The 15,114-nt window shown below is 43.6% G+C and overlaps 1 protein-coding gene across 2 annotated transcripts in view; it reads right to left on the bottom strand.

Annotated features, from left to right (window-relative positions):
- Positions 1–15,114, bottom strand: part of BBS4 (Bardet-Biedl syndrome 4) — a 94,807-nt gene that overhangs the window by 70,342 nt on the left and 9,351 nt on the right. For both annotated transcript variants that reach the window (XM_039491429.1, XM_039491430.1), the window contains exon 2: positions 11,517–11,568. In XM_039491429.1, coding sequence (XP_039347363.1) covers positions 11,517–11,568 — 52 coding nt within the window. The remainder of the gene's footprint in view (positions 1–11,516; positions 11,569–15,114) is intronic.

Genomic DNA, 15,114 nt, shown 5'->3' with positions numbered 1-15,114 from the left:
GGGTCAAACATTGTTGTATGATTCAAAATGTATTTAAAGTTAGTCCACAAACCTATCAGCCGTGACTAGACTAACAGGAGAGGCCAAACTTCATTTTCTAAATAACCTTTTTCCATGACAAAAGGAAATAAATTGGAGTTATGTTCCGTAAAACCAACAATACACACTGGGAAAAGTGCCTTCTCCTATATAGTATTATCGGTTACTGTAAAATGATTTGATTGGAGTGCTTGAGGAAAGGAAATTGGAAAAATGGGAGACAGTCAATTTCAATTCAAAACTAGTAAAGCATTTCAGAAAATATCTGATTAATTTAAAATGCAGTAGGGAGATTAAAATCCCCTCTCAGCAGGCTGATATTAACTCCATCCTGATTCGAGGAGCAGAGCTCCCTTTATTCTATCACCATTTGCTTGGGAAAAATAAATAACACAGAGTTATAGATCTTGATGTGGCAACAAAGGGAACTGATTTTCAGAGCAACTCTCCCCATGGGGAATAAAGGACAAAATAATGAATGGTTTTAACTACTAACATGTCAGTTCCTGAATAATGGTTGCCACAGAACACTGTTCTCTGGTGTTCACTTCCCACCAGTCTCTTTAAGGTGAGATTTAGAGATTTCTAACCTGATTCCTGCATCACACCTCCCAACCCGGCAACCTGCTCCAGACCATTTATTTATACACTCACAGAATGATCTCATCATTTCCTTTTTAGATTGAACTGTCTGTAAAAGGGATACCCTTTAATCTCAACCTTCAAGTCTTCAGCTATTGAAGAACCACGTGACAGGTTAGCCTTGACAGGCAGATAATTCAAACCACAATTCTTTCAGCACAGGGTAAATCTTTTGTGAAAGGAACCTAAAAGCAGGTTGGAAGATGTTGGTTCCAAGTTCCTTACTGCTCCTGTCTTGTAGCACAAGTTTGCAAAGACAGGAGCAAACTTTCAACTTTGCATCAAAATGAGGAAGCCATTGCAAAAACACCAGGAGGAAGTCTCGGGATTCTAAAGATCTGTAGTAACAGTATTCTGTGGAGCCTTATCTAGGACAGTGGTTTTCAAACTGCCTGTCGCAACCCAGTACTGGGTTGTGGAACATAAGGCACTGGGTCACGGCGGCTCTGGCCAGCACCGCTGACTGGGCTGTTAAAAGTCCCATCGGTGGTGCTGCCTGCCTAAGGCAGGCTAGTCCCTACCTGTTCCAACATCGTGCTGTGCCTGGAAGCAGCCAGCAACAGATTCCTAGGCAGGGGGCCACGGGGTTCCATGCAATGCCCCCGCCCCAAGCACCAGCTCCGCACTCCCTGGCCAATGGGAGCGGGGGTAGGGAAGCAGTGGCTGCAGGCAAGCGCAGTGCACAGCCACTTGCGCACCTCTGTCTAGGAGCCGAACATGCTGTTGGCTGCTTCCAAGGCGCAGCATGGTCTGCAGTGGCAGGACAGGCAGGAAGCCTGCCTTAGCACCGCCGCTGAGTGGGAGCCACTCAAGGTCAGCCTGCGCCCCAATCCCCTGTCCTAGCCCTCAGCCCCGCCCCAAACCCAGAGCCCCTTCCTGCACACCAAACCCCTCATCCCCAGCCCCACCCCAGATCCAGCACCCCCAGGCCAGAACCCTGACCCCCTCCCGCATCCCAACCCCCGCCCCATCCCAGAGCCCCCTCCCACATCCTGAACCCCTCATTCCTGGCTGCAGCCCTCACCCTTGCACCCTAACCCTCTGCCTCAGCCCAGAGCCCCTCCCACACCCCAAACGCCTCATCCCCAGCTTCGTTGTGTCGTGGGCATCAACCATTTTCTTCAACAGGGTCGCCAGAAAAAATGTTTGAAAACCACTGATCTAGGACCAGGTCACTTGCACACTGTGTGTAGAAATAGCTAGTTTATAACCAGCTTTTAAATTGTTTCACAAATATGATCCACAGTCAGGAACGGAAGTTTAATAACAGTCTTCTACCCAGCACAAACAAAAGCAATCATAGGATCTCAACTCAGCATAATAAATAATATTACTTAGCTCTTATGTTGAACTTTTCATAAGTAGATCTAAAAGGGGGAGATCCCCTTTTTACAGATGGGGGAAACTGAGGCACAGAAGGGAAAGGACTCGCCAAAGGTGCCATAGCAAGACAGTGGCACAGATGGAACTAGAACCCAGGTTTCCTGAGTCAAAGTTGAGTGCTCTGCCCATCAGGCAATATTGCTTTTAGAAGGCATTGATAGTCAGATTGCATATATTGGTATATAAAAGTCTACTCAGAGAAGACATTATTTCAGTTCTTCCTTTGTGGATCTTTAGTCCCAAATGGATGCAGCCAGCAATCATTACTGTGCAGGCAGAGGAGAGGGGATTGTGCTCTGAAACCCACTCCCAGCCTCTGCTCTTTTGGAGAAGCAGATTTGCTCAGCCAAGTTCTGCTCAGATACTAGTGCCTCGTTAAAAAAAGTGCAGCGTTTCCTACAGTGCCTTTCCCTGAAACCGCATCATACCTGAGGAGCAGCAGCCTTAAGTGGGGGGGCGGGGGGAAGGACTGGGAGGGACAGATGTCTACAAATTGGAGAAAATTCAGAGGAGAGCAACAAAAATGATTAAAGGTCTAGCAAACATGACATAAAAGGAAAGATTGAAAAAAAATCAGGTGTGTTTAGTCTGGAGAAGAGAAGAGCAAGAGGAGCATGACAACAGTTTTGAAGTATGTAAAAGGTTGTTATAAAGAGGAGGGTGATAAATTGTTCTCCTTACCACTGAGGACAGGACAAGTAATGGGATTAAATTCCAGCAAGGGAGATTTAGGTTAGACATTAAGAAAAACTTCCTGATTATAAGGGTAGTTAAGCACTAGAACAAATTACCTAGGGAGGTTGTGGAATCTCTGTCACTTAAGGTTTTTAAGAACAGATTTGACAAACACTAATACTTAGGGTTGGTCTACACTAAAGCCGTAAGTAACTTAGATCAGTGGCTCTCAAACTTTTTTACTGGTGACCCCTTTCACACAGCAAGCCTCTGAGTGCGACCTGCCTTATGAATTAAAATCACTTTTTATATATTTAACACCATTATAAATGCTGGAGGGCAAAGTGGGGTTTGGGGTGGAGGTTGACAGCTCGCGACCCCCTATGTAATAACCTCATGACCCCCTAAGGGGTCTTGACCCTCAGTTTGAGAACCCCTGACTTAGTGCGGTGTAGACACCAGTGTAAGTTGATCTGTCAACGGGAGATGCTCTCCTGATGACTTATCTTCTGCCTCTCAGGGAGGTGGAGTACAGATGTCGACAGGAGAGTGCTCTGCCATCAACTTAGGGTGTCTTCACCAGACCCGCTAAATTGACATCACTGCACCAATCACAGGAGTGCAGATTTAGCCATAAGTATAGACAAGCCCTCAGTCTTACTTCAGTGCAGGGGGCTGGACTAGATGACTTGAATGAAAATACCTACTACAGGAGGGCTAGCTTAGGGCAACAGAGTAGAAAGTAAGGTCACTCCTCATGCTTGCAAAATCCTTTCCCCATAATACAAAAGAATTCACGTTCACTGAGGTGATGTGCCCAGGATGCAACATCTCAGCTACCACCACGTGATAAATCTAGTTACGTGATTACCATATCTGGCCAACCGAGAGAAAACTTTCCGATGCGCACTGTACTACTGTAAAGCCCAGAGGTGCTAAACCAAAATCAGGGCACCAGTATAACAAGTGCTGAACAACAGCTGAAATTCCAGGCCCTGATCCTGCAAGCATCTGTGTGCAGGTGGATACCTGAGCCCTACTGAAGTCAGGGAGGCCCCATGTGGGCACAGAAGTTCACTCAGCTAGAGCAGCTTGCAGGGCTGGGTCTGCAATTAATCAACTAACTGGTCTCCATCAATTTGTAGCTCTGCTTGTACTGATGTTGATTTGATTGTATTTTAAAATCTAAAACAAGGGAAACTGACACAAGATAATGTTACCTTTTCAGGCTTCAGTATCTTGACAGTGCTCCTTTAAAACAAGCGCAAACACACCTCTTTATAGAGCAAAGCTTATGCAGATGTCTTTAGTCCCCTAATTTAAATCATCAACTCTTCAGCTGAATTAGAATAGGCTTCTTGGTTAATGCAGGAGCCTCATCAAGAGACTCTAGTAAAGTACTAGAATGAATCACTGAAAAGGAATATTGCTCTGCTCCCCCTCCCCCAACTCCTCTCTGTAAAAGTACACACCATATGCCACTCTCCCTTTCCATCCTTACCATCACACACACACACACACACACACACACACACACACACAGTTATGTCACTTCCCATTACAAATCTTGCTCTTGCCCTCATTTTCCAGAGATTAACAAACAGGCTGATCAAATAAGCTTTTGCTCACCACACTAAAAGCAATGCAGGCAAACAGTATCTGGCAAACATGGAGCCTTCCAAAGCTTTCCCCTCAAACACTACCTGAGCCATGCCAGGTATTGCAGAGAGGATGCCCACCTTTAGCGCAAGGGTCACTGCCATGATGAAAAAAAGAGGCACAGGCCTGATTCTCCTCTCCCTGCAGCATCCATTCTGCATAACTGCTGAAGACAGAGTTACATTTGTGTGGAAAGGAGAACCAAACGAAAGGAGAATGTTCCTGTTCCTTGTTAGTTGTCACTTAGCCAAGCTACACGTATGTTGGTCTCGAGTCTTTCCTACCAAATCCATTAATCCAGCCCTCCAATCAGAGATGAGCAACAAAAGTAAATTTCCTCTCATTTCTCAAGTTCTTCCTAACAATGTGGTGCCCAGAACTGAACACAATGTTTCAGGCAGGGTGGATAATAATCAATGATTTAAAAAAAGAAATCAAAAAAAAATCCGATTTAAATAAAAAAAATTAATAAAATGGTTTTTGAGGAAAAACCTATTAAGATATCTTTGAGCTATAATGTATCTCATCATGGAATAGGGATTATAAATTCTAATTCTATAGTATGAGACAATATATTCATGTAATGTTTAAGAAAAGTTTTGTAAATTAGTTCCAATAATTCATGGATTAGGGACCCAGTTTTATGGGGTTCCAAGGGCTTCTGTATAGATTATTTAGGTTAATCGTTCTATCTACCCAATGCGACTCAGTGATCAGTCTAGAAGATACCATCAGAGACGCTTAGTTTTACAGTTCTCAAACTGTGGATTAGTGTCTGCAGAGATAACATGCTTGTTAACAGCAAAAATATTTTAAATAAATAAATAATATATAGAGGTGAGAAATAACAGATCTCAACCCTATTGTCCCTCTGCAAATTTGTGTACACGAAGTCAATCCCTTTACCTCTCTCTAAAAGTGCAAAGTTTCAAAAAGTTCAATGAATAGAAGATTGTTGGGGGCGGAATAGATCTGGACAAGAAGAAGAAGTCTGGAGATAAATGTGAGAAGTGAGGGACAGGCAGTAGAAACAAAAATGAAACTGTTTGAACAGCATATTTCAGAAGTCTTGAGGTCTTTCTGAGTGTAGCCTTCATTGATTTGAGATCTCCCATACCATTCTCTCACTAGAGGGGGAAACCTATAATGGCAGCAGGACGTGAAAAGGACCCAGTTTGGAAATATTTTAATGAAGTTCCTCTACCTGTGGGTAAGACAGGTATGCGTACAAAATGCAAACAGTGCAACAAAGAAATGCAAGGCCTGGTTGCCTGAATGAAACATCATGAGACGTGTTTCTTCTCAGGAGGAAGCTGCGTTGAAGATGATGAAAGGAACATGTCTGAACATGCAGGATCTTCATGTTGGTAAACTTTTTTATTTTATACTTCTTTCTTAAGGACTGCCTGTCTTCCTTCTGGACTATTCTTGACTTCTCATGTTTGAGCAAAAAATATAGTTGTTACTCTATGGTACTATCATTTTAGATACAGTTGTGATAAAAAATAAATAGCTGAAATAGGCAGATCTTCCTTTTACAATTTCACCTTTAAAGTAGTACTGAGTGTCAGTGAATGCAATGAGTAACACTAAATGAGCAATATGGTAATAATAATTAAATAACTGCATTGGCTTATTTTGTTTAGGAGACTCCATCCTCAACATAAAGGATTCTGAAGACTATCCACCTTCAAGATCACCATAATTTTCTATAGTTTCAGAGTTATCTGCCAATTATAGTGTTTCAGTCACATCATGTATGTCACATAGCCACAGTATATCACCTGTAGCAAAAAGAAAAAAATCTCCATCACCCAGAAACAACCATAGATATGTTTGTGATAAGAACCAGCAGATTACAAAAAGAGGTAATTGATGAAAAAATTTCCCGGCTTGTTTATGCAACAAACTCTCCTTTCCTTATGACTGAGAACCCACACTTCATTAACATGGTTCAGTCATTAAGACCAGGATACAGTCCACCCAACAGAGCAGATGTCGCAGGCAAATTGCTGGATAAAATGTATGAAAGAGAAATTGAGCAGTGTGCAAAAGGTCTAGAGGATTAAATTATTAACCTGAGTCTTGATGGGTGGAGCAATGTCCACAATGATCCTGTTGTATGTGCTTGTGCGACAACAGAAGAAGGGAATGTCTTCCTTACAGAAACAATTGATACATCAGGCAATGCACACACAGCAGAATACTTACAAGAAGTAGCAGTAGAAAAAGCTATAACAAACTGTGAAAAAAAAATCAAATGTCTAGTACGCAGCTTGGTCACAGACAATGCTGCAAATGTATCCAAGATGAGAAGAAATTATTTAGAAGAGAGTCCCAAGCCAATAACATACAGTTGCAGTGCTCATTTGATGCACCTCCTAGCCAAAGACTTCAGTGTTCCAGAAATAAAGGCTAATGTTGAAATTTAAAAATACTTCCGTAAGAACCACTTTGCAGCAGCTGCTCTGAAAAAAGTGGGAGGAACCAAGCTAACTCTCCCACAAGACGTGAGATAGAACTCAGTAGTGGACTGTTATGAGCACTATATCAAAATCTGGCCTAATCTGATGACAGTTTGTGAACAAAATCACGAAAAAATAGATGGCACTGTTACAGCCAAAGTTCTCAACATTGGGTTTAAGAGAAATGTTGAACACATGCTGAGTGCCCTGATGCCTCTTTCTGCAGTCTTGAACAAAATGCAGGAAAATAGCTGTTTTATTCATGACACTGTTGAAATATGGAAGGAACTGAGTGAGATCTTAAAAAGAGAAATATGCAATGACAGAGTTAAATTACAAGCATTAAAAAACAAACAAACAAATGGGACAAGCACTATCTCCAGCTCATTTTCTTCCAAATATTCTCAATACTTGGTACCAGGGCCAAACCTTAACTACTGAAGAAGAGGAGTTGGCTATGATGTGGACATCCAGCAATCATCCCTCCATAATACCAACTATAATAAATTTCAGAGCTAAGGGTGAACCATTCCAGAAATCTATGTTTGCTGATGATGTTTTAAAGAAAGTCACACCAGTGAACTGGTGGAAATCACTTAAGTGCTTGGATTCAGAGACTGTTGAAGTGATAATCTCACTTTTAACAGCAGTAGCTTCTTCTGTCGGTGTAGAAAGAATATTTTCTTCCTTTGGACTAATTCATTCCAAATTGAGAAATCGTTTGGGACCTGAAAAAGCAGGAAAGCTTGCTTTTCCAGATTATGAACAAACAGGAAAATGAAGGTGACGATGACTGAGTTAGCTACAGAAGCCATGATTTAAGTTTCTCATGTTGACCTGCTGGCATAGTCAATTTAAATTTTTTTTTTAATATTTCATTTAACTATTTTAGTTAAAAACAAACAATTTTAACAAAAACAAACCTGATTTTAAAAAACTTGAATGTTTAACTAAATTCAAAAATTCATATGCTTGTTTTGTTAAAATATTATACGTTTGCTGATGAAGAAAAAAATCCAGAATACATAGCGTTGTTGTTTTAGTTAAATAAAACAATTTAAATGTCTGTCTGTTGATGTTCTCTTCCTAATACAGCATGGCAAGAAAATCCTCAAATATTAATGATTAACCTGTTGCATTGGAGATAGTTCACCTACCAATGACTTCATAAATATTTGCTTCAATTACCTTTGGTAAATTAAATAACCAAACAACAATTCATTTTCTGATATAGCTGTAAAACTAATCTGAAATGTTTTCAGAATAAATCACTTTAAAATGTATAGTGTGTACCTTCTAAAAATGAAACCTATATCTATCTCTGAGTTGTGAAGAATATGTATTAAGGTTATAACAACCAACAAGAATGCACTTTTATGTAGAAATCCATGATTAAATCGAGTCTTCCTGACTAGTGATTTAAATCATGATTTAAATCAATTTGATTTAAATCAAATCCACCCTGGTTTCAGATGTGTTCTGACCAGAACCACATCGACTATCCACCTACCTGCTGCCCAAACAATTTATTGTAAAGTCCTATCTGAGTATCTGCCTACGGTCACCCCTATGTCTCTTTGACTATCACTGCTCCAAGGACATCCCTCATTTGAATTTTCACTAAGCTTTCAGAAAATCCCTTAATTATTAAAAAGCTCATTTCCAAATCCACTTTAAGTTCATATAGCAGACTGAATGATGTTGGGTCTTCTGGGACTGAGAGATAGGGTCTCAGTTTAACACAGAGAGTAGTCTTCTAATATAGCAACAACAAAAAAGTTCATAGAATTAGTGTGGAGACTTTTCAAGATTTGAGAGGTTTTCCTAAAATATTATTCAATAGCACATGGTCAGGGGGTTACACAGAAGAAAAATCCCACCTGCCATAATGGTGGTCCCATCAAGGAAGTCTTAACTGCTGGAGCTCATGTTTCCTCAAATGATTAATATAAATTCACACAAACAGATGCAAGACACCTGACTCTCAATTTAACAACTAAGCTAAAAACTAAGCTAATGCATGCCATCTTCAACCACAACCCACTTCCACTGGTGTGTTAGGTTGATGGCAACATTTTTTTTTGGATTGTTAAATTTATAAATTATGAAGGAATGGATTAATATATCATAGCACTAGAGGAAAGGGCCTTGAAGCAAAAGTTCAAGGGGGGGATAGCTCAGTGGTTTGAGCATTGGCCTGCTAAACGCAGGGTTGAGAGTTCAATCCTTGAGGGGGCCATTTAGAGATCTGGGGCAAAAATCTGTCTGGGGATTGGTCCTGCTTTGAGCAGCGGGTTTGACTAGATGAACTCCTGAGGTCCCTTCCAACCCTGACATTCTATGAAACTTCACTTCAAATCTGTGGCCCTCTACAGTTGCTATTTTTAGAGCACTGTAAGTGTACACCGTGCTCTAGAAACAGAAAGACAATGTCCCCACCCCCATGTAATTCATACAAATATTACATAATGCACACAACAAGACATTGCAAAACAACTCAGGCGTGGGAGCATCACGGGAGAGGAGATCAGAGTAGGAGGCTTCACAGAAAAGGATGGATATGAAGGACTAGGAAAGGAACATAGCACACAGCAAGTGGGAGGATCAGCCTATCTAGGAAGACATGGGTCAGTCATTTCAGGATGATACAGCCATCATTTTCACCCCAGAACAGGGGTGAGGGGAAAGTCAGGGGAAAGACATTTTGGGGCTAAACTACTTTGACAGAGACCCTGCAGCTATAACAGTCTCTCCCTCTCAGCTCTATGTGAAAACTGGTATCTGCTGTACAGAGGCTTGGACTCAATGCACAGGTCAGCAACCTTAAGATCTGGGTTCTGTAACCACACTGTAGCAGCTTTGGGATATGGCCTCATATCCTGTTCCACTGCTAGAATTCAGCTGACAGGACTCAACAGCCTTCTTTCATTTAGTTTGACCTCCCTCTCAGGAGAAACAAAATGGCTTCTCTGAACTCCTGAGCTCAGCCATGGCAGAATTCCAATATAACAAATGAAGAGCTTTGCCTTTAGAAGCCAGAGGTTATGACACATTATCCTGCTGTCATTAAGATGGCAAATAAGTGCCCATTTAGTACTCACATTGTATCTACACCCTTTAAATAGAGAGTCCAGGGAGAGGATGACAGTTAGCACTAAGGCTCTCTGCATCACAGGGCATTTAGAACTACAGCCTGGACTTCCCACAGACAGGGAGGTAGAACGTATGCCAAACATCAATAGCTGTGTTGGAAGCAAAGCTGAGTGCTCCCTGAATTGTCTTAAATGAGTGATACGCCCTAAAAAGTGATTAAGGGCATTTCCAGACCAAATTTGCTCAGTTTGCAAGTAAAATAATAATAATCTATCTGGCAGCACCACAAACCCTCAGGGATCTGAGAGTCAAGCTGCATTTTCCCTCCCATTTCATATAGCATCACCAATAAGAGGTTCTGCAGGCCAAATTAGGCCTTCTTTTAAATCTGTGCAAACCCACTTAAATACCACAGCGAGTTTGAGGAAGGCAGTTACAAAAACAAACATTTTACCTCCAAACCAAGGAAATTTTATATAAAAATCATTAAGCTTAATGAATCTGGAGTTCCACAATGGCATCTTTAGGGTAAAGCATCACTTTAAAGAATCCAGGAATTTACAGAATAGATAATGATCAAACCCACATTAATCAAGAGGAAAATGAAAACCAAATTGCAGAACAGCCCAGTAAGTATATATCTAATAAAACATACACCGGGGTGGCCAAACTGGGGCTCTTTTACAGTTAAAGTGCGGCTTGCAGTGCCCCCCACCCCCATTTTCCGTCTACCAGACTGGGGAGGGGGGGGGGGTGAAGGGGCTGTGCATGCTCAGGGCTTCTGCCCTGCTGCAGGGTGGTGGTGCTTGGACTTCTGCCAGAGACAACTGGTGCCTGCTGGGCGGGGGCACAATTTAAAGGTTTGCCCCCCCCCCCCCCAGGGACACCCCTCTCTTACCCTCAGCAGTTCTCCCTGCAACTCCCAGCTGTTTGCCGCTGCCTCTCCCCATGATCGCAGCTTCCAACTTGCTAGCTCCAGCAGCTGCTGTGCAGGGAGGGAGCCCAGTGGCACTGTGTGACCAAGTGTGGCCAGAAAATCCTGGCAAAAATCTGGGGGGCCATGTGACCCCTTGTGTCACCTCTGCCTTCTGCCCAGCAGGGATGGGGGGTCTCAGGGCTTCAAGCACACGTGGAATGCCTGCTGGGGCTCAGGGCTTCAGCAGGAGCAGGGCTGAAGCCCTGAGCCCAGACAGGTGCCTCCCACGGGGCTGAAGCCTCAAGATCCCCCTCCCTGCAGAAACCCCTAGCCCCATCACCCTGCCACAAGGCTGAAGCCCCAAGCAACTGGCAGGCACACCCCAGCTCTTAAACTTCAGAGGGTTGGTAAGTTTGGCCACCACTGCCATACACAGAAGTGATTAAAAACCACATTGTGCAGTAAACGAGTATACTCGCTTTTCACCTCTGGAAACAAATGATTCATATACAGATTGGATCACAAGTGGGAGTAAGTTTAGTAGTGGACACGTGTGCTTCTCAGACAGGTTTACGCATTATAGAGCAATCTTTTTATGTTCTCCTACCTAAGTAATACTATTGTAAGCACATCCTTAAACAAACCTTTTCTTGGGCGGAGTTTCTGAGGTTCTGTAGCTATTGGGAATGGTGAAGCCTGAAATGATAGAAAAGGACAGTGTTAAAATGACAAGGCTTCTTCAAGGAATTCCCCCACAAAACCCCCCCAAAAGGACAGCTGGCAAATGTCAAAGCACAAAGCAAAAATAGCAGTATCTCTGCTAAACAGAATCTACTGTATCAGCCAGATGCTAGTCATTTTTGTTGGAAGCTCAATCCAGATATTTGCTATTTGTGTAGATTAAGAAAAATCTCTGATCTTAATAAGTACAAGTGTTTTTATTGCTAGCTAACATCAATATAGTTAGTACGCCTACATTTATTAGGGTTTGGGAAGTGAGAGTAACATGGGCATATTTTGCTTATTGAAAATGCAACCATATAAAAAGCTCCTTAAAAATCAGAGGGAACGGCAGAAGTCCATTACACAAGAACACTAACTGCCTACACAGCTAATTACAGCACTGTGGGTCTGAAGTGGTTCAGGGAAGGAGAATGGAAGATTCTCTGCAGTAGTGTAGTAATGAGTAGTCCCATGGGACTCGCTGGAACTACTCACATGAGCAAGGGTTTGCAGGATTTGGCCCTAAGGAAAGGAGTCCTAATATTAACTAGAGTACTTGTGGCACCTTAAACACTAAGGAATTTATTTAAGCATGAGCTTTCGTGAGCTACAGCTCACTTCTTCGGATGCATAGAATGGAAGTGAGCTGTAGCTCACGAAAGCTCATGCTTAAATAAATTTGTTAGTCTTTAAGGTGCCACAAGTACTCCTGTTTTTTTTGCGGATACAGACTAACATGGCTGCTACTCTGAAACCTAATATTAACTGTGAGAGGCATTTGATTAACAGGGTGTTTCAAAAGGCTCTCTGTGCTGTTCTGAAGACATCACTGGTAGGGTCTGGTGCTGGAATAGGGTGGTCTAATTCTTGTACCCTAGCATACCACCTTTTCTTGATGAGGAAATGTAAGCTATGGAAACTACCCTGCTGTGATATGGTGGGGAGATCTATTAACCCCTTTTCTATTCTTGGCACTGGCAAACATAGGCGCCGACTCTGTGGGTGCTCTGGGGCTGGAGCACCCACAGGGAAAAATTAGTTAGTGCTCTGCACCAACCGGCAGCCAAACTCCCTTCACCCTCCACCTCACCTCCTTCTCCTCCCCTGAGCACGCCACATCCCTGCTCCTTCACCTACCTCCCAGCGCTTCCCACCCAGCCACTGCCAAACAGCTGTTTGGCAGCGCTTAGCATGCTTCGGGAGGGCAGGAGGAGTGGGAACATGGCATAATCAGGGAAGGAGGTGGGGCCGGGCCAGGGATTTGGGGAAAGAGTTGAAATATTGGCAGGGAGGGGGCGGAGTTGGGGTGCGGACTTTGGGGAAGGGGTTGGAATGGGGGCAGGGAAGGGGACAGGGCCTCATGGAAGGGGTGGAGTGGAGGTGGGAGCAGAGAAGGTGTCAAGCTCCCAGGGGAAAGAGGGGAAGTCTGCGCCTATGCTGCCAGATGGAGGATACATTCTTAGCATCCCTGGCCATTTAGAGACATCCACTCCCACTGCTTTTGATGCAAAGCTAATTGTGAAATTGCTGAGCATTAGTGAAGATGAGATCTTTTCTCCATTGAGAGAATATACACTAGGATCATAGTAATGCACTGGAGCAGATTAAAGGAACACCTAGCCCAGACTTCTGCCTCTGACTGTGCCAAACGGTAAATGCTTCAGAGAAATGCACACAAGACACCGACGTTTGATTCCAAACACGTCAAAATCTCAAGCAGAAGAGTGCTGCTTGTAGCAGACCTGACAGATATTTGTTGTCAGCGAAGAGGAGAGAATTATTCATATAAAGATCACAAAAATCCTTTTGCTGTTCTTAAGATCTGACTCTCACCATGGAGCTAAGGCAGACACTTAGGAAGTTAAGGCAGGCATTGACAAACGGGAAACATCCTTTAGACACAAAACTGACTCAAAGTAGGTTTCTACACTCAAAACACTGAGCAGATCTACTTCCTGTGTGCATCTAGGATCAGATCTGCCATTTTTAATAATCAAAGTTAAGTTTGATTGCTTTTTTACTCCTGCAAGCCAATATAACTGAGCTAGATTCTATTCCATCTCATGCATCACCAACAGTTAATGTTAAGACCAGCTTTCTGTTTAAAGCTCGACTCTAAGTGCTCTAAAATCTGCCTGGTTACTTTAATTGCTGTGAAATTGTGTGTGTCTCATAGGGTCTCAGGGTTCTGTCAGTGAATGAATTTTAGAACCATTTGATCAAGCGGTTCTCAAGATATAGCCCCTGGAAAAAACCTGCTTTTCTTAAAGTTGACACATTCTGACCATTTGAAGTGTTGTTGTAGCCATGTTGGTCCCAGGATGTTAAAGTGACAAGGTGGGGGAGGTAATAACTTTTATTGGACCATCATCTGTTGGTGAGAGAGACAAGTTTTCCAGCTACACTGACCTCTTCTTCATTCTGGCAAGGTTTTTTGAACAGCCCTAGAACAGCTGCCATAGGAATTAAACCAGGGCTGAGATCACACACCCTTCCCCCAATACAATGCCTGGCACCCACCGGCCTTTTGGCAGAAATCAAATTAAAACATTATTTGAAGAAGAATTTGCTTCTACAGTTTGGTGCATAACACACAGTTCTAAGGCTCATGTGCATAATAGATCAGTGGTTTTCAAACGGCGGGTCGTGACCCAGTACTGGGTCGTGGAATGTAAGGCACTGGGTCACAGAGGTTCTGGTCAGCACCGCGGACCGGGCTATTAAAAATCCCATTGGCGGTGCTGCCCGGCTAAGGCAGGCTAGTTCTTACCTGTTCTGACATCATGCTGCGCCCCAGAAGGGGCCAGCAGCAGGTCCAGCTCCTAGGCTGGGGGCGGCTACAAGGCTCCGTGTCCTGCCCCTGCCCCGAGCACCAGGGCAAGAGCTGCCCGGAGCCATTCGCATGCCTCCGCCTAGGAGCTGGACCTGCTGCTGGCCACTTCTGGGGCACAGCACGGTCCGCGGTGCCAGGACAGGCAGGAAGCCTGGCTTGGCACCCCAACTGCACGTCTAACCGGGAGCCACCCGAGGTAAGCCCGTGCCCCAATCTCCTGTCCCTGCCCTGAGCCCCCCCAAAACCAGAGCCCCTTCCTGCACCCCAAGCCCCTCATTTCTAGTCCCATCCCAGAGCCCCCTCCCACACCCTGAACCCCTTATTCCCGGCCCCACCCCGCAGCCCTCATCTCAACCCTCTGCCCCAGCTCTGAGCCCCTCCCACACCCTAAACGCCTCATCCCCAGCTCCGTAGGGTGACGAGCATCAATTTTCTTCAACTGGGTTGCCAGAAAAGTTTGAAAACCACTGTAATAGATTACACTGTGCAGACATGGACAGAAGAATTAACCGAATGTGTAGCCTTCAAAATTTCACACCACCTGGATAGGTCAAGAGATAAGCAGTAGTTTTTTAACTCTAACCCACACAGCCAGTGTCAGTTTGAGCCCAATCTTGGGCAGAAATCTGGACATGGTCTCAGGGCATATTGCTTAAAATCTGTGCATCAGTGTTTGGAGGTTTTTT

The sequence above is a fragment of the Mauremys reevesii genome, linkage group 10 (assembly GCF_016161935.1).
Source record: "Mauremys reevesii isolate NIE-2019 linkage group 10, ASM1616193v1, whole genome shotgun sequence".
Classification (NCBI taxonomy): Eukaryota; Metazoa; Chordata; order Testudines; family Geoemydidae; genus Mauremys; species Mauremys reevesii.
This window is presented reverse-complemented; position numbering and strand designations above follow the sequence as displayed.